Consider the following 25,009-nt stretch of genomic DNA (forward strand, 5'->3'; position numbering starts at 1 on the left):
CAGTTTACTGATGTCTTTTGTTGAAATGTTAATCAATTTTTCATCCAACTGTGCTAATCCAGAATTTGGAAACATTAGTACTTGAGTTTAACCAAAGAGCTGATCATAAAGAGGCCAATGAATACCGGAGGTAAGCTAAACTCCATTCTTATTAGTAAAAACAGCAAGCCAAGGCCCTTCAACCAGTGCAGCTTCAACAAGCAAGCTAAGGCCCTTCGACCAGTGCAGCCTCACAAGTAAGACAAGGACCGTCAATCAGTGAAGCCTCGCCAGAAAGCCAAGACGTTCAACCAGTGCAGCCTCACAAGCAAGACATGGCCCGTCAATCAGTGAAGCCTCGCCAGAAAGCCAAGACGTTCAACCAGTGCAGCCTCACAAGCAAGACATGGCCCGTCAATCAGTGAAGCCTCACCAGAAAGCCAAGACATTCAACCAGTGCAGCCTCACAAGCAAGACATGGCCCGTCAATCAGTGAAGCCTCATCAGAAAGCCAAGGCCTTCAACCAGTGCAGCCTCACAAGCAAGACAAGAACCTTCAATCAATGATGCTTCACCAGCTGGCAGTCAAAACTGACAATGTCAGGTGCATGTACTGTGCAGTAATTTTAGTGTTGTCTTAAGTTAGGTTATGTAAATTTTCAAGAATTACTGATTTGAAGATACTGTACTGTACAGTACTGTAAGTAATATCAGTCAAAAAGATGAGCTACAACAAGGTACGCTTAAATTTCTGTTTTAAATTACAGTACTGTACTGGTATATTTTGTAAATGATATTATGTGTGGAAATTTAAATTTCAGTATGTTGGTTGTGGTACAAAAAGTTGCCAATATGTTCATCTTTGGACTTCTACAATAAAAATTCTGCCTATCTGTATGTCTGGCTTATTTGGCAGGGTAGTTCTTCCCATACAATTTGGATAAGTGAGCTTAGACTCTATTGATGCTGAATGTAAGCAACATTGGCTCTACTAACACCACACATTAAAAGGTGACGGTATTTGGCATTTGGAGCCTATTAAGAAACAACTAAGAATGAAATGTAAGAACCAAATGCTCTAAAACTGAAGAGTAATGACGAAGAGAAAGGAAGTGGCAAACAAGAGTACTAAGAAACCCTCATACTGCCGTTGAGAGGATAACTACACATGGGACACCTTCAAAGAAATGATCTTCTCACCATAGAGATGGTGCTAAAGTTGCATCCAAAATACCAAACCTAAAGAGCCAAGGAGGTCAAACCAGTGAGGTATGTCACTGGGCCGATCTTCTGAAAGAGTTGGAGCTGCGGAAAAATGCCCGGGTTCAGACACCGAGGGAGCGGTGCCTTAAACCAAGGCTGAGCTGGCCACCAAGGAGCCGGAAATAACACCCTCCCATCGCAGGACTCCAACCTGGCCAGGACCTGGAGCAACAGCTGGGCTGGGAAATTGAGGCGCCCCATTGTGACTAGTCCAGCCGAAAGGCGTCCACTGTGAGGGCCTCGTGATCAGGGAATGGGGGCTGCATAAAGAGGAAGGTGTTGATTCCATACCAGTGCAAAGAGATCCATGTTGGGGTGCCCAAACACCTCACAAAGCCACAGAAAGGAGGCAGCATCGATGGTTCATTCCATGGAGAATCTGGAAGATGCGGATCTGGATAATCAACCTGTCCTCCTTACAAAGAACGTTTCTTTTCACTAGTATGCATCACATAAAGCCAAACATTGTCGTACTAGAAAATAGAAGCAGCTTGCGAGTTTGATGTACTGTCCAGTTTTCTGTTTTGGGTCCTGTGGTAGGTTAGGAGAGGACACTTTAAATTACCGTTTTCTTGATGCTGGGAAACCTTAGGAGGAGCCACTGTAATTAATCATTATGTCAATACACACAATAGAGTACTAACACATTTATAGATGCATTTATAGCAGTTTTAATTGTAATTGAGTGATGTTCATAAGGAATGCACTTGCCATCAGTTGCATCTCAGTCTAAATTATTAACTGTTTAGCTATAAATAGCAGCATGTTAGTGGCTTTGCATGAATGTAAAAATACCAATCTTATGTGATCTCATCAACCCATTGTACCTTCTTGCAAGTGAATAATTATTATTATTATTATATTCTGTATTTCACTTCTAATAATTAATGAAATATCATTTTCAGCTTGAGTTCCTTGGATGTTGAGGTCCTGCAACGGCTAGACAAGATTGTCAATGTGGTGCCGGTAGTAGCCAAGGCTGACACACTAACAATAGAAGTATGTGAATCTATTAGGATGGTTACCAACTAATAGAGCAATTAACTTAATCCTATTTATTTTAAACTTAATCTATTTAATTATTGTATACATTATCATATGCTCCTACTGTACAGTAGTAGGCATCCTTCAGTCTTAAAGAGAGTATGGAGTTGCGCTCGGATTGTCGATCTGGAGTGGTCTCTCCAGGGAGCAAGGCCAGGGTAGGTAGATACGGTGGAGAAGCTGTCACCCATGCAGCAGGTCTCCAATGGAAAGGCAAACACCAATATGACTGGTTCCAGCACTATCACTGGAATCATCAGAACGAGGCTGAAGGTAACAGCGAACTGCCCCTAGGAACTCCAGCTCCGGAGTTTATCTCGAAGTTGTTAAAAGAAAGCACAGCGACTCCAAACCCGGAGACTGCCATGGTCAGGGCCAGAGAAGAACCACCCCAGCAAGGGCAAGAAAGACTCCAGCCATCTGAAGCAGAGCTTGGGCCGCACGACCCCCAGGAGGTGGACAAAAGAGTCCCGCACCTACGGGTTCCAGACAGATCGTCATAGCCCCCTTTCCCCCGAGGCTGGCTTCCTTCATGACCCAGCAGAAGGAAGAGTAATAAATATTAAATATTAAAAATTATTATTATAATTATTATAATAATATAATTAATATTTATTACTCTTACAGTATTTACCCTATACTGTATATACATATATACATAAAAGTAATATTATTTTATAAAAAAAGCAGCGTTGAATGTAATGAAACGCCATTTTCATTAACTTCCCTGAAGCTATACGAACTGATATGTGATATATTAGTTTGGGGTCATCAGTCACAAGAGTCCTTATGCATACCGGGAAAACACGAACCAGAACCTGGTCCCCTCAAAGAGGCGAAGCGAGCAAATGGCCAATGAGCTCTTTACATTTAAAATACCTGTATGTCATAATTGCTATCGACCTGGTAGGGCACCCAGAAAGAGACGAAACAAAACAGACCACAATCTGGTGAAAATTGCGACCTACATTGGGGGAGAGGGAGCACTAATGTGTATGAATACACTCATAAAAGCCTAACGTGTATGACTACACTCTGGCTTCATGTCCCCTGACACAATGAATTATTATGACCAAATAGCCCCGCACAACAAAAATAGTCTCCAGCAATGCCAACAGTTATGTGAAAAATCTGGGACTTGAAGAGCACCGAGGCCAAACTCTCACAAGTCAAGCCTGGCCTCGGGCCGGGCTTGGGGAGTAGAAGAACTCCCAGAACCCCATCAACCAGGTATCAACCAGGAGGCAGGAAGAGGAGCATAACTATGACATCATCACAGGTGTTTGCCCCAGGCAAGTGACTGAGGTGTCAAGACTAGTTCCTTCTTTGATCAAGAAGGAATAAAGATAAACGAGTGGAACTAATAAGAGAACGTCCTCTCAACTGGGTGGCTCAATCATTTCAGAGTTTGTTGCAATATTTTTATGCTTTGCTGATTGTATGTTATATTTTGGCCAACTTTCTAGTGCTCTTTTCTTTGTTAGGGTGAGATAGGTACTCTGCTGCTTGTGCCTCTTTAGAGCAAGGCCAGGTTTTGGTACTTGGTAGGCTTATAGTGATTTACAATGGCTAGGTGTATATATTGAATTGGGTGGAGCTGTCCAGATAGGAACTGCCAATAGGAGCCTTCTCAGAAAAATTCAGCTACATTGGATTTCAGGCAAAAATCCAGGCGACTAACGACCTGCCTTGATTGTTATGGTCTAGTCTAATGGAACCAGAAAAATGCTTGCATCAAGAAACAAATAAGTTGGGTAGCTAATGGGAGTCCTAGAGTATACTTGATGCTTGCTCAAACTTTTATGAAATGTTAAGCTATATATGTACACATGCTCACAATTATCACTTTAGCCAATAACAGATGACTTCAGTTAACTGACATTTCTTTCAGGAAAGAACAGCATTCAAGGACAGGATCCGTGCAGACTTGATTGATCATGGGATCAAGGTATACCCTCTGCAGGAATATGAAGACTTGGATGATGTTCAGGAAAATATGAAAATCAGGGTGAGGCTTACTTTAAATTAGAGTGAAAATAAAAGTTTGTTCATAACAGCGTTACTAAAATAAATTTGAAAATAAGATTAGTTTCAAAACTCTAAGGTGGTTAAAGCAGTAAAAATACACCTTAATAAAGAATTTTGATAATAATATTTGTGATATTTTACCTGATTTACCCAAGGGTCACTAACCCTAGTGGCCTCGATGAGGACAGGAAGCCGACAGCTTGTCTAAGGTCCCCCATTTGCCTTGATAATCTTTTCCAGGTATATTTTGAATTTAGCACAGTTTTGGCAGTTAAGGCTTCGGCGGGTAAGCAGTTCCATAGATTAATAACCGTGGGTGAAAAAGCATCTCCTGTTCTCAGTCCTACATTATGGCTTGCTGAGCTTGAAACTGTTGCTCCTTGTTTGTGTTACATCTGACCTGAAGAAAATATCCGGATCAACATTCTCTAACTTGTTCAGTATTTTAAAAATTTAAATGAGATCTGCCCTGTCATGCCTGGTTTGCAGTGCTGTTAGCCCTGTGGCCTTCAAGCATTCCTGATAAGAGAGATGACTTAGCACTGGAATAACTTTGTTGCACCTTCTCCAGAGCAGCTATGTCCTTCTGAAAATAAAGTCGCCAAGCTTGGATACAGTAATCTAAGTACACCAGCACCAAAGGTCTATACAGTTGAACCATTACCTTCTTTTCCTTATAGTCAAAAGTATGCTTGATTATCCCAAGAGTTTGGTTAGCTTTTCTGACTGCTGCACCCACCTGTTGTTCAACTTTTAATTGAATGGTGGATCTTGACTCGAAGGTCCCTTTCATCATCAATCTGCTGTAATGTAATGTTATTAATTTGATAGTTGTGCTATGGGTTATGCCCCACATGCAAGGTCTTGCATTTGTCAATATTAAAAAGCATTTGCCAGTCTTCTGACCATTTGTGGAGTTTATGTAGATCTTTGTAAGGCTTCAATATCATTATCATTTCCCACTTTACCATAGATCTTTGTGTCATCTGCAAATTTGATGATGTGGTTTGTAATATTCTTTTCTATGTCATTGATGTATATGACAAAAAGGGTAGGTCCCAAAATGGACCCTTGAGGCACCCCACTTAACGCATTTCTCCATTCCGATTTGTTCCCATTTTGCACGACTCATTGTTTCCTTTCCTTCAACCAATGTTTTATCCATTCTAATATTTTACCATTTATTCCATAGGCCTATAATTTCCTTGCCAGTCTTTCATGTGGTACCTTATCAAAAGCTTTAGCAAAATCCACGTATACGACATCCACTGGAAGGCCTTCGTTGATGTGTGGTTTAGTCATCACCCACACAATTGCTTAAATCTTCATATGATGATAACCTCATTACCCCCATGAATCAACATTTGATGATAACCACTTTATAAGAGTTAAATGTAATGTTAGGCCTAACACAACCCTGGTTGTGGTGCGCAGTTTAAGGGTTAAAGGTGTGTTTCATTAAACAAAAAAATAAGACACTATATAAAATATTTAAAAAATTCTCCATATTGTAAGTCAAAACAAAATCATGTGAATGTGTGAAACTTTCACAGGAGCGACTACCATTTGCTGTGGTTGGAAGCACAGCCTGGCACGAGGTCCATGGGAAGAAGGTGCTGGGCCGTCGCTCCAACTGGGGTCTTGTTGAAGTTGAAAACAAAAGCCACAATGACTTTGCGTACATGAGAGACATGCTTATCAGGTAAGTCTGAATAGATTACATTGAGGCCATACCTGTCAATGAAGTCAGCACATACTTATCATAGATACGAATTTTAATTAAATCTAAAATTTAAACACGAAAGATATGCTTATCAAAAGAGCTTGTATTGAATGTTGGCTTACATATGCATAGGTACAGTACTGATGTGTCAATGATAATGTTTTAGGATAAAGATTACTTGTTAGAGCTATTGCAGTATGCAAATTATGCACCAGTAATAACATTAATAAAAAACAAGTCGTTTTAGGAAGTGTGAATGCAACAGAGGTCTTACAAAAATATGTGTTTATTATCTAAATTCTGTGAATTATTATTTGTAATCTATGTCTCTGTACAGGACACACATGCAAGACCTAATTGGCTCTACAGCAGAACGACATTATGAAAACTTCCGAAGATCTAGGTTGTCTACCAAAACTTCTTCCAAACATGTTATAGTCAACGGCCAAGACACAGATGTGAAAGATCTTAACGAATCAAAAATATAGCACCTAACCCTGTATTTAGTGCTTTAAACCAAAACATGACAATACTTTAAGATTGATGCATTCAAAAAAGACATGAAACTGTATATAGTTTGTACATGACATATCACTTGTGATTCAGGTGTCAGTCTGCTCCAGTCTCTCCAATGAATGTGTATTAATGAGAGACTTCAACATCTTAGATACAAAACATTACCAACTCATCCTCCTGTATAGATAGAACTTTTTGTAACTGTGTGCACCATAATACAAATATTGACGTACTAAGCAATTAGATAGTAGAATTTGGTACTGTACTACTGTACCCTTGAATTCACTATACTGTATACAAAAAGTGGAAAAAAATGAAAAAAATGAGTATAAAAAAAAAAGAAGCTAAAAACAAACTTAAATATTCCTAGGCCTAGTATAGCACTACATATGTACTATATTAGGCCTCAGATAGCATGTATTAGCCCTAGGAAGGTTAGTTTGTCTTTGCCATGTAAATATAAAATCTTTTCCGGTTTGTCCAAATTCAATAGTATGCCCCGATTTCTACTTTCTAATTGCATTGCATGTCAGTATATGTTCTATGGTCTTCATCGTTACTATAAGTACTACCAAAACAGGAAGATAGGCTGAACATTACATATCTCTTAACAAATGTACATGCATATCAGATTAGGATGCTGGAAAGTTGACTCATTGATGGTTCAGTTTGAGCATGCTCATTTCTCAAGGACAGGTTTTTGTCCATATTTCCCCCTTAGGCCCTGTTTCATATTTTTTCCCTTTGCTGTGGTAGTATATTAATGATATATACTGTATTTTGCACTATCTCTTGACATTGTGATAATTATAGATTATGCTTAGCAAGTAAAGATGAAGTATTTTATGGAATGGATACAAAACATTAAAAATCATAACCTATCATATACAGCTCATCCTCATGTTTTGGTAGTACAGTGGTACCTTGGTTTTCAAATTTAATCCGTTCAAAGAGATGGCTTGTAAACAGAACATCTGCAAACCAAAACAAATTTTTCCATAAGAAATAATGTAAATTGAATTAATCCATTCCACACTCCCCAAAATATTAACTTCAAAATACATTTCATACATAATACACACAAATATTTTATAGTATAGTATGCACAAGTTATAGCTTACCTTTATTGATGACTCTTGTTGGCATATGGAAGACAGTGAGGAGGGAAGGAGGAGGAGAGGTGTTAGTGTTTGGAAGGGGAGTTCCTTCCATTATAACATCAGGCAGTGATGACTTCCCTCTCCTACATTTTGCAGGAATACCACTAGAACCTGGTTGTGGCTCACTGCTTATTTGTCTCGCTAAGAACCTTTCCATTAAAACTTTTTTTTTCCTCTATTGTCATCCTCACATGTGTTTTCTTAGGTTGAACCTTACCATTGACTTACTTGGGACCTATGGTGTGGTATATAATAATTCTTTCTGGGGGGAGCCCCGTCGGCTCCCCGGAGCTATCCCAGGCTGATATGCTAATGTCAGACTTTGGCATCAGTCATGTGTATGGAGTTCTTAGGCCTACCGGGGACCACGGCCAGAACCGGGCCCCCTCAGAGAGGCAAGGGGAGCAATGGCCTATAGAAGCCCCCGTGTAGTTGGAAGCATTCTATGTCTGCCATCGACCGGAACAGGCACCCAGAAAGGTAAGCGCCCCAAAACAAACCCCTATTCTGGTTAAAATTGCTACCTAATACCGAACTAGTGGATAGAACTCCCCAACCGAAAACAAGCAAATTAGTGTGACGTCACACACTGCCGCGCCACTGTCTGCGCAGCTCCCCCCTCCCCGGGAGGGGGAAGGGGGAGCCCCAGACCCCCCGCGCCGGCTACCCACACCTCAGTTCTTGAGGCTGATGCTATGGGCGATGGTCGTGTGCTCTGGCTCCGGTGTCGCTACTGCACTGTGCTTTGTGTGTGGTGTTAGTTTTGTGGGTGCGAGAGCCAGGAGTTATCTTCAGTACTCGGGCTGCATGCGCCTAGGGCTGCCTTCCCTAGGTGCCCTGTAAGTACTGCCCTTGGGGCTTGGGGCCACCTTCCACAGGCTCCTCGGGGTCTGCCTCTGCTGGTCCGTTTTACCTTTCGGTTTTTCGGCCGCCTGTTGGGCTCTTGGGTGTTCTGTTCTCCCTTGTTACCGGCAGGTAAGAGGCAGTTTGCACTGGTAGGGGCGCAGGGTGCTGCTCAGCTTGTAATTCCCGACATCGCGGCCGGCTCTGTTCCTTGGGGTTCGCTGTCCTCTTGCGGGGTTTTGCTTTTCTTTTTGTTTTTGCCTGGTGGGGGGTTCTGTCATTTTATTCAGTTTGTTTTTGCCCTTCCACTGTTCTCCTCGGTGGCGCCCCCTGCTAGGTCCCCGTGAGTGTACACGTCCCTGGGGTTCAGCTTTAGAAGTTTGCTTGGTAGTTTTGGGCGCCGGTTTGCAGCACCCTGCCTGGGACTACCTGAGCGCGAGTCCTCTTAAAGTAAACGCTCAGGACCCTGGGAATCCCCTAGGGGGCGCGTGGGTCCGATGGATGTGACCCCGGAGTCCCCACTCGCTGTGTGCGAGTTTGAGGGTTGCTCGGTCCCCTTGTCTCAGGGTGACCCTCATTGTTTTTGCCTCTGCCACGCTGCCTGTTGGGTCGGTGATACTTTCGACCCTGAGTCCTGTGAGTGTTGCTGCTTGCTTGTGACTCAATTTACCCAATCCTCTGATGATTCTATTCGGGTACAGGCGGCACGTGCGTTGCAGTCTAGGTTTCGTCTGTTGCAACGCGCTCGGTTGGTTGCTTCCCCGGATGCCCCGGGGCTGCCCCGCTTTGCTTTTCGAGACCCGGACTTGGGGGTGGGGGTCGCTTCGATCCTGGTTCAGTCCGCACCTCCTCGTCCTTCCCCTTCTGTTCGTTCTGGTCCCCCGCCCCTGCTTCCGGCCCCGAAGCGTCTGAGGGTTTCGGGGTCGGAGCAGGGGTTACTTGATCTCGAGACTCGGGCAGCTTCGGGGGTTGCCCCTTCCGGGGGGGCGGCAGAGGCATTCGAGTCTTGTCTCCCGGCCGAAGCTTCAGGGTCTGACCAGTGGGCCCCCCTTCCTCCAGCTTTTCCGGCTGCTCCGTCCTTGTCTTGTGGGGTCGGGGCTTGGGGAGAGGACTCGGCCTCGGGTCCTGTGGTGACGGACCTCGAGGCTGGGGAGGGGCTGACTTGGGGGCCTTGGGCCCCGCTGGACCCCGCCTGGGTTTTTCTTCCCACTGAGCGGGGCTTATTGTTACAAGGAGTGGGGTTTTCTTTCCCCCCCTCTGCGTACGAGTTGGATTTGGTGTCGGCCCCTCCCCGGGTACGGTTCCGTGTTCCCCCAGGTACGTCGGTTCCGTCCTTCCGGAGGTTTTCGGCTTATCGCATCCACCCTGGTGTGGTGCGAGCGGCCTTTGCAGCTTACCTCCTGCGTGACCCGGATTATGCCTCGGAAATGGATCCGTCCACGTTCAGGTTTGGGACTTCGTTCCCTTTCTGGCTCCGTTACGAGGTTCCGGAGTCATCCTGGCTAGCAGACTGCCCCTTGTTTGGTCTGGATTCCTGGCATTCCGTCTGTCGTTCCCGCACGCTGGAGTGGCGGGAAGCTTCCACGGTGCTTCAGGTTTTCCTGGGGGGTGAACTTGAGTACCTGAATGAGTGCTTGTTTGCCCCTGCCCTTCCCCGCGATGTGGGCGTTATTCAGCTCCATGTGCAGGTTCCCTCCCTTTCGGCGGCGCTCGTGGCGGAGGACTTGCGCGCTCGGGGCCTTTTGTGTTCGGCCTTACGGTTCTTTTCCCTCCTGGAGCTGTCTTCGGATTGGCTCGTGGAGGATGTGGGGACGCTTGGGTCCGTCCCGGGGTCCGGCACCTTGTCCTCAGCTGCGCGTTCGTCGGCTGCCTTGTTGAAGCTGTTCACGCCGATTTTGCGGGATGCGGTTTCCCTGTTCTATGCTTCCCGTCTCGCGTGTCGGCAGGCGGTGCTGGGTTCCTCCGTGGAATCTGCTTGGGCTCTGGCTCTTAGGCGTTCTTCCCCTTTTTGTCCTCTCCTGTTTGGGGAGTCGGCCGTGGCGCAGTTTATTCAGGCTGCGTCGGCGGCTTGTCGTCCGATGTCGGACTTGTTGGTTTTCCGGGGGTCCCGGGGTGGGTCTTCCCGGAAAGGTCGTGCCAGGGCTCGGGGTTCCTCTCGTCGTGGTAGGCCTCTGGTGTCAGGTTTGGGGTTGGCTCCTCCTGCGGACCCTCCCTCGTCTGGTCGGCGCGGTGTTCGCGCTGTGCGGGGTTCTGGGTCTCGTAAGGGTCGCCGGCCCTTTCGCGGTTTGCCCCTTTGACGGGGCGATGGGGGGGCGGCTTGCGCTGTTCGCCCGCGCCTGGTCCCACGATTCGTGGGCCTTTCGGGTCGTGTCTCGCGGCCTGCGGTGGCGTTGGGTGGCCCCTCCCCCCTTTGGGGGGTCGGGGCTGGCGGGGCAGGCTTCTTCCCCTGCGCTCTGTCGAGTCGTCTTGGAGTGGGTACGCTTGGGCGTCGTCGAAACGACGTCGTCCCTCAGATGGGTTTCCCGTCTGTTTCCGGTTCCGAAACGGGACTGCGCGGACCTGCGGTTCATTCTGGACTTGTCCCGTCTGAACCCCTGGGTTCATTGCCCCTCCTTTCGGATGACTACGCTGTCTCAGGTTCGGCTCCTCTTGGACCCGGGTGCTTGGATGGTGTCCCTGGACCTCCGGGACACTTATTGGCATGTCCCGATTCATCCGCGGTTCAGGGACTGGCTCGGTTTTGTAGTGGGGCGTCTGAGTTACCGCTTTCGTTGTCTCCCGTTCGGGTTGAACCTGGCACCTCGCGTGTTCACACGCCTTACACGGGTTGTGGTGGCTCGTTTGCGTCTCCTAGGTGTTCGGGTGTTGGCCTACCTCGACGACTGGCTGGTTTGGGCTCCCAGCCAGTCAGCTTGCTTGCTAGCCAGGGATTTGGTTCTTTCCCAGCTCGCCGGGTTCGGGTTCTTGGTGAACTGGAGGAAGTCCCATCTGGTTCCCTCTCAGGTTCGGACTTGGCTGGGTCTCGTGTGGGACTCTCGGACCGCCTCCTTGTCTCTCCCTCCGGAGTCTCTCCTGCGGCTGCGGTCCTGCCTTCGTCTGTTTCTGGAGGGCCCTCGGGTCACCCGGCGGTTGCTCGAGGGGCTGTGCGGGAGCCTGAACTTCGCGATGGTGGTCTACCCGCCGGGTCGGGTTTGGCTTCGACGGCTGTTCTGGTTCCTTCGGGGTTCCCCCTTCCGCCTCTCTCGCGATCGCAGAGTTCGACCCCCGGGGGCCTTGCGTCGGTTGCTGCGTCACCGGCTTCCTCTTCGGGTTTTTCGGGGTTCAGTGCCTTGGCGCCTACCCGAGCCCTCGCTCGATGTGTACACGGATGCGTCGTCTCTCGGCTGGGGTTTTGTGACCAGTGCTCACCAGGCCGGCCAGGGGCGTTGGGATCCGTCCTTCCGTCGAGCTCACAGTACGGTGCGGGAGTTCGCGGCAGTGTGGTTTGCTCTGGGGAGGATTCGGGTGGCCCGCGGATCGACGATTCGGCTCCATTCGGACTGCTCTCCGGTGGTTCATTGCCTGAACCGCGGGGGTTCGATGCGGTCCTTGTCTCTTTGGGGTTGGTCGCTTCGGGTGACTCGTCTGCTGAGTTCTCGGGGTTTGGCTCTCCTGGCGGTTCACGTACGGGGCGTGTCCAACGTCTTGGCCGACGCCCTGTCTCGCTTCGTTCCCCTCTCCACGGAGTGGACGGTCGACGACGAGTCCTTCCGTTGGCTTTGCCAGACGTTCGGGCGCCCCGAAGTGGACCTCTTCGCGTCGGCGTGGTCGCGGCGTCTTCCCGTTTATGCGGCGCCCTTCCCCGATTGCGAGGCCGTCGGGGTCGATGCCTTTCGGCTCGACTGGTCGAGGTGGGGGTTCCTGTACCTCTTTCCCCCAGTTCGGCTGTTGCTCCAGGTCCTGACTCGCTTAGAGACTTACCGGGGGAGAGTTGTCCTTCTGGCCCCTTGGTGGCCGGCCCAGCCTTGGTTTCAGGCGCTGGTTGCTCGGTGTCCGAACCCGAGGGTTTTCCCGCGGCTCCGCCTCTTTCAGCAGATCGGGCCGGTACGTCACGTAGCTGGTTCGATCTTCTCCTCGAGTCTTCGCGTATGGTTTTTTTGACTCGAGTCTATCATCATCTCTATGGTGATCAGGTGGCCTCCTTGTTGGTGTCCCACCTGAGGGCTTCTTCTCGGCGGCAGTATGAAGTTTCCTGGCGGTCCTTCCGTTTCTTTTTGCGTCTTCGTCGTGTTAGCTCCTTGTCTGTTCGGGTGGTCTTGTCCTTCCTCTCGTGGTTGTTTCAGGACCGTCATCTTATGCCTAACACTGTCGCTTCGTATCGTGCGGCGCTGGCGGAGCCGCTTCAGCTTGCTTTCGATATCGATGTTACGTCTGCGCCGTTTCACAAGCTGTCTCGTGCATTGTTTCACCTCCGGCCTGCTCATGCGTCGCCTGAGCCGTCCTGGTCTTTGGACAGAGTGCTCGCTTTCCTTTCATCTCCTCGTTTCGTTGTGGCCTCTTCGGTCCAGGATTGTTTTTCCAAGGCACTTTTCTTGTTGGCTTTGGCCTCTGGGGGTCGGGTAGGGGAGCTTCATGCTCTCCTCCGGCGCAGGGGTTTCTGCTCTTTTGGTCGTGGTGATAGTTTTGTTCGTTTGCAGCCGTCTCCTTCTTTTCTGGCGAAGAATGAGACTGCTGCGTTCCGGAGGGGTCCATGGGTGGTTGATGCTTGGTTGGTCAGGCCGGGGGTGCATCATGTTTTGTGTCCGGTTGCGGCGCTTCGCCGTTATTTGCGCGCCACAGCTTCTGTGTCCGGGGACGCGCTGTGGGTTGATCCGGTTTCCCTTCTTCCCAGTTCGCGGGTTCGGGTCTCTCAGGTCGTCCGCAGGGTTATTAGGTCTAGCCAGCCTGCGGTCTATCCCCGTGCCCATGACGTTCGTAAGTTCGCGGCTCTTGCTGCCGTCTTTGGGAATATGTCTTGGTCTGATATTCGGGCGCGGGGATTTTGGCGGTCGAACAGGGTCCTGGCTGCTCGTTACCTTGTGAATGTCCCTGGCCCTCGTCGGGCCTGTGTTGCTTTGGGTCGGCGGTTGCAGCCAGTTGTCTCGGCTTCGAGTTGAGGGGTGAGCGACGACCGCCTCCCGGGTAAGTCCCTCTTTTTCTGTCTGTGGGTAGTTAGCTCCGGGGAGCCGACGGGGCTCCCCCCAGAAAACCAGCGTTGAATGTAATGAAACGCCATTTTCTGGGTGAGTCCCGGAGGCTCCCCGGCATCCCTCCCTCCCTCCGGTCGGCGGTTTTTCGCGTTTTTGACATCCAGCCTCAAGAACTGAGGTGTGGGTAGCCGGCGCGGGGGGTCTGGGGCTCCCCCTTCCCCCTCCCGGGGAGGGGGGAGCTGCGCAGACAGCGGCGCGGCAGTGTGTGACGTCACACTAATTTGCTTGTTTTCGGTTGGGGAGTTCTATCCACTAGTTCGGTATTAGGTAGCAATTTTAACCAGAATAGGGGTTTGTTTTGGGGCGCTTACCTTTCTGGGTGCCTGTTCCGGTCGATGGCAGACATAGAATGCTTCCAACTACACGGGGGCTTCTATAGGCCATTGCTCCCCTTGCCTCTCTGAGGGGGCCCGGTTCTGGCCGTGGTCCCCGGTAGGCCTAAGAACTCCATACACATGACTGATGCCAAAGTCTGACATTAGCATATCAGCCTGGGATAGCTCCGGGGAGCCTCCGGGACTCACCCAGAAAATGGCGTTTCATTACATTCAACGCTGGTTTTTTATGTTTAGAAACCAAAAAAGCTGAAAAACGATTAAATTCTTTACAAATAATTCAAGCGCAATCGTCATTAGCCGGGAGGCACTGGTAAACTGAAGCGAGGTCGCCCATGCCACCAGGAACCACACACTTAGTCGACTCATACATGTATCAACAAACTCGCAAAGCAAGGCAAAACTTGTAAACCATTTCGAATTTTATGAAGAATTTGAGCTCATAACCCGAAAAATTTGTAAAGAGGGAAGTTCGGCAACTGAGGTTCCACTGTACTTCTAGTAACGATGAGGACCATAGTATATATACCGACATACAACAAAATTAGAACGTAGAAATCTGAACTAGTGAGTTGGACAAACTGGAAAACTATTTTTTACTTGTGTTGCTTTGACAAATTAAACCTAACCTCCCTAGGCCTAATATATGATATCCGAGGCCTAATATAGTACATATGTGTGGTATACTAGGCCTAGGAATATTTGTATTTTAGCTTCATTTATTTTCAAAGAATTTCTTACTGGTCAGTATACAGTACTACTGTCTAAAAGCCAAGTTCGTACGAGTTCGTGACTACTGACGATCATCATAATAGGTACTATCTAAACAGGAGGATGGGTTGTCATATAACCTGTATTGTTTAAATAAAGTTAATTTGTCAAAATGCTTTCTTGAAGTTTACAGTATCATTAATTGACGTGAAAAGTCCGACTAGAATGACAAGTACAGTACTGTAGAACTAAGCAACTTTTAAAATGTAGAATTTTTATCAGATTTATAATCTTTGAATTTGATTACCTGTTTGTCTGTTCAAAGTTGAAGGCCACATGGTTGGGGCAGCCTCACCTAAATTGGCAAAAGGAATGGTCTGAGATATGGGATGAATATGGGCCGATTGGAATCGCTAAAATTCAAAAGGGAAGTATGCCAGGGTTACATTCAGACCCCACAACGATTTTTGGCACTGCCCTTTTAGACCTAAATATTTAAAAAAAAAAATTAAGAAAAATTTTTCCTTATAGTAATATGCATCATTATTTCTCAAGAAAATTAACAGAAATTTACGGCTGTCGATAATTTGCCCTTAATTACATAAAACAGGAAATTCTTCTACACCTTCAAAGGTTTCTCAAGCCGTTACCCTTGATTAGAGTAAGGGGTAACTATTCCTATTTTAGTATTTCACGTCACTAAGTTCTTCTCACTAGCAACCAACCACACAAATTTGTGTAAGGAATCATTTAGAACCTTATATACCACATATGTAAGACCAATCCCGGAGTGTGCTGCACCTGCAGGGAGTCCCTACCTTGTCAAGCACAAGACGAAGCGGAGAAGGGTCAAAGGTATGCCACTTGTCTAGTCCCAAAACTAAGAGGCATGAGTTACAGGGAAAAGCTGTATACATTGAACCTCATGTTGCTGGAAGACAGAAAAAATTTGGGGAGACATTATCACCACATACAAAATTCTCATGGGAATTGACAGGGTAGATAAGGACAGATTATTAATATGTGTGGTGGGAACACAAGTGAAAACTGAGTACCCAAATGAGCCACAGAGACATTATAACTTTTTCAGTGTCAGAGTAATTAACAAATGGAATGCATTAGGAAGTGGTGTGGTTGAGGCAGATTCCATATAGTTTCAAGTGCAAATATGATAAGAGCTCAATGAGCTCAGGAACCTGTACACCATTTGGCTGATAGTATGGCTGACACCTCCACAATACTTTGTAGGGTAGGCTACCATAGTGCACACCTCCACAATACTGTGGTAGGGGAAGGTTACCAGAATGAATGAAAAGCACTATCCATACACAAAGTTGTGTTTAAGTGAGTATTCTGGCTTCCTCTTTATAGCTAGTTAGGTAGTAATTAATTATACCATTAGCATATCCATGACCTGAAGCAGACCAAATGTCCCAATTAACAGTGACCTAATTACTCACAAGGTCAATCTGAATAATTTTCTATTACAGAATAGGCCTACATTAATGCATAATTAGGTGCAGACATATATCTTACTGGATTCACCTTTCCATAAGCTTCTCAACTTCAAAGATAATTCTTTACAACTCTTGTCGGGTTAATTTACAGAGCAAATTCTGGGCGATTAAGGTGCCTGTTCACACTGTAAAAGTTGTAGCAGTGTTCTAGTGTTCAATGTTATGCAGTGTACAATTCTTGAGTTGATTTTGATTTCGGGGCTTTAGTGTCCCCGCGGCCCGGTCCTTGACCAGGCCTCCACCCCCAGGAAGCAGCCCGTGACAGCTGACTAACACCCAGGTACCTATTTACTGCTAGGTAACAGGGGCATTCAGGGTGAAAGAAACTTTGCCCATTTGTTTCTGCCTCGTGCGGGAATCGAACCCGCGCCACAGAATTACGAGTCCTGCGCGCTATCCACCAGGCTACGAGGCCCCAATGAACAAAACTCTCAAGGGCCATGGAAGGTTAAGATACCAACACCACAATATAGCTGGCAACTCACGCTAACAAATGCAAATTTTCCAATAGAAAACTACAAATTTTTATAAGGTAAATATGGCACATGGCCGTAAACCAAAGCAGTATAGCACTGAAGCGCTACATGGCCGTAAACCAAAGCAGTATAGCACTGAAGCGCTACATGGCCGTAAACCAAAGCAGTATAGCACTGAAGCGCCACATGGCCGTAAACCAAAGCAGTATAGCACTGAAGCGCTACATGGCCGTAAACCAAAGCAGTATAGCACTGAAGCGCCACATGGCCGTAAACCAAAGCAGTATAGCACTGAAGCGCTACATGGCCGTAAACCAAAGCAGTATAGCACTGAAGCACTACATGGCCGTAAACCAAAGCAGTATAGCACTGAAGCGCTACATGGCCGTAAACCAAAGCAGTATAGCACTGAAGCGCTACATGGCCGTAAACCAAAGCAGCATAGCACTGAAGCGCTACATGGCCGTAAACCAAAGCAGTATAGCACTGAAGCACTACATGGCCGTAAACCAAAGCAGTATAGCACTGAAGCGCTACATGGCCGTAAACCAAAGCAGTATAGCACTGAAGCACTACATGGCCGTAAACCAAAGCAGTATAGCACTGAAGCACTACATGGCTGTAAACCAAAGCAGTATAGCACTGAAGCGCTACATGGCCGTAAACCAAAGCAGTATAGCACTGAAGCACTACATGGCCATACACTGAAGCAGTATAGCACTGAAGCACTACATGGCCATACACTGAAGCAGTACATACAAATATAATTACAGTAGTGGCCATACACTGATGCAGGGTAGGCCTATCTAATTACCCAAAGCCTTTTAGCATTACACATGTATGTACATTACATATGTATTACATGTGTATGTATGTACTTTACCTCAATAAACATAAGCAATGAATACATGTGACATATTTACTCAGTATAATATTAGTGGTGAATGTAGAACATGAAAATGACATATTTTTACTCTGAAATAATATAATTTTATAACAAAATTAGATGAAACTTCCTACAGCTAAAACTGTAGGAAGTCAACGATGCAAATGACAATGTTGCGGCTTTGGGTAATTACATGGACCTAATTTTGTTAAAAAATGATATTATTTCAGAGTAAAAATATGTCTTTTTCATGTTCTACATTCAGCACTAATATTAAAACTGAATAAATATGTCACATTTCTTTGTTACTTAAGTAATGGTAGGAGGCTTTGGGTACCTTTTGGTAGCTTTGGGTAATTGGATGGAGCACAATGCAGAATACTCCTACACTTTAGTGTATACCTATACACTGAAGCCATACATCCTCATACATGTAGGATAATAATATGCAATAATGAAATCTAGTCTTATACTGTATGTTGATAATTAAGTGAAAAATAACAGTAATTTAATATCTTGAATGATGATGACTAACAAACTAGCTAAAACTAGAAATATTTGCTCATGGGGATGATATACGTGTAGTATGGGGCAAAGATGCCATTGGTCGGCAGAGTACAGTACAGTTTTTAGTCATAAATGTTTGTGTGTGAGGGATGGGTCTTACAGCCTCGGTGGAGCGTACTGTTTCTGTCAGTAAAAATGAGAACATTATTACCTGGATATGAGGTTAAGATATTTAAGATAAAATTAGAGTTTTGCTAAACATTCTCTGACTAGTACTTAATAATACATAATTTTGTTTTAACAAGAAGCTCAAATATCTTTGTTATTTATTGCAAGTGTTTAAGGTGTATGTAATTGTTTATGTAATAAGATGTTTATGTAATACAGTATGTGTTTTGGTTACCATGAGGCTTCTTTAACCCCTTAACTGCGTTGCCTCCAAATGTGACACCCCCGCAGTGCGCAGGAAATAAATTCTCTGGAAAAAATTCTTTTTTCTTTTTAAAATGTGCCACATGTGTTCTCGTTACCTTGAAACTTCTCTAAACAGTGCCTTATGTGTCCTGGTTATTTTTTTTTGTTCCCTTCTTCCCCTCGCCACTACAGGGGGTGTAGCGTTTTAATTAGCTTCAGGGCACCCGTTTTCCCTAACCAGTGGGCATGGGAAGATGTAGGTGCACCTTAAGCACACATTTCCCTACCAATGCAAACTAAAATATGTAATAAATGGTTAGTTGGCACATCTCACACACAGGAATTAAGATGATGATAATAATAGTTAGCACAATGGAAAAATCTTTTGTATATGGTTTTTCTTATATACGACACAGCATACAAAGGGAGGGGTGCACAGTATATCATTAAAAAGAACTAAACCAGAGGGCAAAACAAGTCTGCCCAAACGGCAGGTATGATGACTTTGATGACAGCATACATGGAAAAATACTTCAAAACAAAAGCCCCTTGCAAGGCCCCGGAGCGGGAGGATTCTCGTGTGTGCACATGGGGGTCCCTCCGGCAGGAGCCATAGCAACTCGTGGGCTCCGGCCAAGTCATCCACCCTCCTGTGAGAAACCATTCGGGGAAATGGTTACATTTCTACAGCATTTGCTTTAATTTGGATTGCATGGGCAAAATCTCCTCCGCTTAGCAGACGGGGTACCGGACAAAACCCACTTGTGGCAAGATGGAACCTCGCATGCAGATTCAAGGCCAACACTATAACCCATGCTGTACAGTGTTGCCTTCCAAACCCTAGTGCACTCAGATGTTCCATTAGTAGGGGTTCCAGCAGCTTCTCTAAACAGTACCTCATGTGTTCTGGTTACCTTGAAGCTTCTCTAAAGTGCCTTGTATGTTTTGGTTAAATACTCTCAATTAAAAGTAACTTTGTTTTGGAAAAATTACACATTACTGTATAGTAGGTTGTCCTGTTGTGTACAATCAGAAATTGTTTAACAAAATGGTAAAGTTATTTCTTTTGTTCATTCCATAATTAATGGTTCCATGTTACAAATGATAATGTCAAAAATATTTTAACATAATTTGTATAAAATAATTAGTAATAAAAGTTTTATGCAAAACCATTTGTTTAAATACATACTGTGAAGATTGTGATTTCCGCATCATCTGATTTTTTTAATTTATTATGCATATCCATACCCATCCCTTGGGCAGCATACCAGGGACAACATACCCATCCCTTGGGCAGCATACCAGGGACAACATACCCATCCCTTGGGCAGCATACCAGGGACAACATACCCATCCCTTGGGCAGCATACCAGGGACAACAGGGCTAACAACACTGCAAACCAGGCATGACAGGACGGGTCTCACTGAAACGTTTAAAATGCTGAACAATTTGAAGGATACTGATCCAGACAATGTCTCCAAAAGTGGCATACTTAAATCAATTAACAAGAAACACGAATATGAAAAAAACATAGGATTGGTCTAGTTACAAAAAGAGATACATATCAATGCTTACCAATTATTATGAAGAGCCAAAGTTTCTTTTTATGAGAATAGATTTAAAAAATCAAAAGGAAATATGAAAAGCCATCTCTCTAACATCCTAGGATCTAAACAACAATCACATGTTCCCCCCTCTTTTACCTCTATTTTTTATATGTACTCATCACATCTTTTCTTTTTACCCATTAGTTTTAAGCTGTAGTCATTAATGTTTTTCCTGCCCGAAACGCTTTGGGTAATAGTGGCTTTAGGCATTGTGTGTACTAGCTCTATCTATAAAGCCAACAAACTTTGTAAATCTCTTTATGTATGTACCTTACCTAAATAAAAAATTATTATTATTATTATTATTATCACATAAGCAGATAAAACTCTCCAAAATAGTTACACTCTTGCAACAGACTAAGAAATTGCAACTGAATTCAATAGCTTCTTTTCATCAATTGGTGCTAACCTTGCCAGAAAAAATCCCAGAGACCCAGATACATGTTACTACATATCTCACCAGCAGCTATCCTAATTCTCTACTCCTTTTACCCGTTAACCCGACAAACATTATATCCATAATGCAATAGCTTAAAACCAAAGCTGGGAACATTAATGAAATACCATCTATGATATATAAGAATTCTGCCCTGCTCTCGCACCACCCATAGCTCTGCTATCTAACAAATCTCTAGCGTGTCATAATTTTCCTAATATCCTTAAAAATGCAAGAGTGATGCCAGTTCAAAAAGGAGGCGAGACAGCTGGCATAAATAATTACAGACCAATATCAAATTTACCTATACAGTACTTCCAAAAATATTTGAACAAAATATTTACAAATAGCTCTATTCCTACTTCGTAAAACTCAACATATTAAGTCCCCGCCAGTTTGGCTTCTGTTCTCAAGAGTACCAATGATGCCATTATTAGTCTGCTTAATATAATCTACACAGCCCTTGACAAAAATGAGTTCCCAATTGGCCTCTTCATTGGCCTTTAATACTGAAAACCATAATTACTTCTTGCTTAAACTTCACAATGTAATCCAAGGCTTTGCTCTGAACTGAAATAAATACAGTTTTGAAATTCCTAGAGTACGACTTAATCAAACTAGAAATGCTCTACAAATCAAGGGGCCCAGAATGTGGAATGACCTTCCCAACCATGTTAAAGACTGTACCTCTCTCAACCAGTTTAAGATAAAAACGAAGCTATACCTAATAAATTCCCTGTAACCTACCTTACCCTTCTATTGTCAACCAATGTCTGTTTTTTTTAAGAGCGCTGTTTGTCGACATAATTGTATTTGTGCTGCTTCTTCATCTATGTTTTCATTTCTTGTTTTCATTCTACTCATTATGCTCAATTAGTATTAAGCTTGTCATTTAAGTTGTTCATGCCCGAAACGCTTTGCGTAATAGTGGCTTTAGGCATTGTATGTACTAGCTCTACCTATAAGTCAACCAATCTTTGTAAAAATTTATTGTATGTATGTATCTTACCTAAATAAAAATTATTATTATTATTATTATAACTATATTCGATCTTTTCTCAGTGACAGACACCAATATGTAGCCATCAATGATATAACCTTCCCCACTCTACCATTAACTGTAGGAGTGCCACAGGGCAACATCTTAAAACCACTCCTATTTCTTATATACCAGTACTGTACATCAATGATTTGCCAAATGTGTCGTAACATTCTTAAACCTATACTATTTACCGATGATACTACCTTAGAACAGATGCTTTTTCTCCTTTTTTTTCAGTCATCGGGAGGTTCTTCCTCCCGATGACTGCAAGAGTTCTGAAACGTTATGTTGAAAGATGTTGCACTCACAGTTGGCACATCAGAAATTCGTGAATTGGCAGAGGTTGGAAGAAATCGATGTCTTCTGTGTTGTTGATTTATGACCATCGTGGGATGGGCTGCGCCCCAGCGTACCCGTGAAGGGTTAATCGCGAAGCCTGGAAAGGGTGAATCGCCAAGCCGGATCGCGAAACGAGTGACGCCAATCACTGGAAACTAACATGCTTTGCGGCAAAGAAACACACAGACAGGCAGATGATTGGGGAGCTCCAGGAGTCCCTCAGGGTGACAAGCACCGACCCGGTCCACACGGAGAACACTGGGGAGCAAACCCAAAAACTCGGCCCCTATCGAAGTCATCCAGTGCCCCCCGGCAGACGAGATGCCAACCGCCCACCACGGCTGAGGGCCCACTAGGAGCCCACCACGGCTGAGGGCCCACTAGGAGCCCACCACGGCTGAGGGCCCACCAGCCGCCCACCAAGACCCACCCTCCCCCGAACATCGTCACCCAGCCGGGAGAACCAGCCAGAACACGTAAAAAAAATCTACCAACAATCCACTGACCCAAGACGATATGCGCGCCAGGCGTCGTACAACCGGACCGTTGAATAGGGATGCCAAACGGCAGTATCAAATCCAAATCGCAAAACAATACGTGATCCGGCGGCTCCCCGGCAGAGTCGGCGTCCAGACATCCGCTCGTCGTCAAGGTTAATACCTGATACCTGATACCTGGTTGATACCTGGTTGAACCAGGAGTCCGATGTCTTCTATGTGCATGAGGAAACGAACTCAGGACTGTAAAGAGGAAGAATTGTGTTGATGGTAATAGCAAAGTGGCGCAGTTCCATGTTTTGATATTCCTAGAGTACGACTTAATCAAACTAGAAATGCTCTACAAATCAAGGGGCCCAGAATGTGGAATGACCTTCCCAACCATGTTAAAGACTGTACCTCTCTCAACCAGTTTAAGATGAAAGCGAAGCTATACCTAATAAATTCCCTGTAACCTACCTTACCCTTCTATTGTCAACCAATGTCTGTTTTTTTCTTTAATGAGCGCTGTTTGTCGACATAATTGTATTTGTGCTGCTTTTTCATCTATGTTTTCATTTCTTGTTTTCATTCTACTCATTATGCTCAATTAGTATTAAGCTTGTCATTTAAGTTTATCATGCCCGAAACGCTTTGCGTAATAGTGGCTTTAGGCATTGTATGTACTAGCTCTACCTATAAGTTAAACAATCCTTGTAAATATTTATTATATGTATGTACCTTACCTAAATAAAATTGTATTGTTGTATTGTTGTTGAAAGTGTGTGATATTGATTTATTTAATTTATATATATACAAGAAGGTATATTGCGTTTGTGAGAGTACATAGCATGATGTGTTTACATTCTTGTAAGGCCACTAGTACGCACAGCGTTTCGTAGTAGTATTCGCGAGCAGCCGCGTCCAACAGCCTGGTTGATCAGTACAGCAACCAGGAGGCCTGGTCGACGACCGGGCCGCGGGGACGCTAAGCCCCGGAAGCACCTCAAGGTAACCTCAAGGTAAGGAGGGTCAAGAGCCGGAGGCGAAGTATATGTGGGAGTCGGACGCAAATCAGACAAGGTACGGTAAGTGGGAGTACATTAAGGAACACGGGGTAAATGTGTATAAGGTTAGGTCAGGTTGGGATAGGGTAGGCGAGGGGAAGGGGTATTAAGATTGATGAAGATTAAGCCACCCAAGAGGTGGCACGGGCATGAACAGCCCGTAAGTGGTGGCCCTTTCGAGCCATTACCAGTATCAAAAGATGATACTGGAGATCTGTGGAGGCGCAACTGCACCCTGCGTGACGGGAGATGTCTCCCGGACCAAGTGGTGACCAAATGGTGGGGGTATTAAGTAATGTTGTCGGAATCCGGAGCATTAAGCCTGGGATGTGATCGCATCGATCTTCTTTGACGAACCTGTAAGATAACGTGTGGAAGATCTGAAAGTAGGTGGGAAGATGCGTCAAAGGAGAGTGTGGTTTATGTGGTTTGTCAGGCAATGCTTTTTTCCCCACAGGGTTATTAACCCATCGAACCGCCTACCCGCCGAAGCCGTAACTTCCGTCGTGCCGTGGGGCCGTTGACAAGCGACCTGGGGTACACTGGGATTCGTCTGTCCTGGGGTCCATGCTGGCCAGACCAATGTTGGTGGGACAGATTGGAGTCAGTGTTGTTCCTCTTCAATGTCCAGCGGGATCGTCGGGAGGGCGACCTGGGGTCCGATTGATTGATTGATGAAGATTAAGCCACCTTAAAGGTGGCACGGGCATGAATAGCCCGTAAGTGGTGGCCCTTTTGAGTCATTACCAGTATCACGAGCTGATACTGGAGATCTGTGGAGGTGACCTGGGGCCAGATTCACGAAAGCAGTACGCAAGTACTTACGAACGTGTACATCTTTCCTCAATCTTTGACGACTTTGGTTACATTTATTAAACAGTTTACAAACATGAAAACTTGCCAATCAACTGTTGTTATTGTTATAAACAGCCTCCTGGTGCTTCCGAGCTCAATGACTGTTTAATAATTGGAAACAAAGCCGCCAAAGATTGAGAAAAGATGTACAGGTTCGTAAGTGTTTGCGTAAGTGCTTTCGTGAATCTGGCGCCTGGGGTCCACTGTGACAGCCTATGTACCCCCGACAACACAAATCATTCCAGAGCTAAGTCAACTCTCACACAAGGAACGGTTGAGGGACTCTGGGATAACAACACTACAAAACCAGGCATCACAGGGCGGATCTCATTGAAACTTTTAAAACACTGAACAATTTGGAGGATGTTGATCTAGACCACATCTTCAAAAGGTCAGATTAATAATTATAATTCATTGTGTCGGGGACAGGCAGCCAGTAATACATGCAGTACATGTTAGGCGAATATTGAGGTTTTCCCCGGGTCGAATAACAGACCCTCCCCAGGCTGCAACCCTACAAGCTCACTAACTCCTGGGTATCTATTGACTGCTAGGT

At 45.3% G+C, this 25,009-nt stretch overlaps 1 protein-coding gene across 1 annotated transcript in view; it reads left to right on the top strand.

Annotated features, from left to right (window-relative positions):
* The window catches only part of LOC123772869 (neuronal-specific septin-3), a 55,229-nt gene extending 47,326 nt beyond the window's left edge, over positions 1 to 7,903 (top strand). The window contains exons 6-9 of the mRNA XM_069323323.1: positions 2,148 to 2,241; positions 4,178 to 4,294; positions 5,868 to 6,016; positions 6,375 to 7,903. Of these exons, the coding sequence (XP_069179424.1) occupies positions 2,148 to 2,241; positions 4,178 to 4,294; positions 5,868 to 6,016; positions 6,375 to 6,525 (511 nt within the window). The 3' untranslated portion in view covers positions 6,526 to 7,903. The remainder of the gene's footprint in view (positions 1 to 2,147; positions 2,242 to 4,177; positions 4,295 to 5,867; positions 6,017 to 6,374) is intronic.
* The last annotated feature ends 17,106 nt before the right edge of the window (positions 7,904 to 25,009 follow it).

The sequence above is a fragment of the Procambarus clarkii genome, chromosome 12 (assembly GCF_040958095.1).
Source record: "Procambarus clarkii isolate CNS0578487 chromosome 12, FALCON_Pclarkii_2.0, whole genome shotgun sequence".
NCBI classification, from domain to species: domain Eukaryota; kingdom Metazoa; phylum Arthropoda; class Malacostraca; order Decapoda; family Cambaridae; genus Procambarus; species Procambarus clarkii.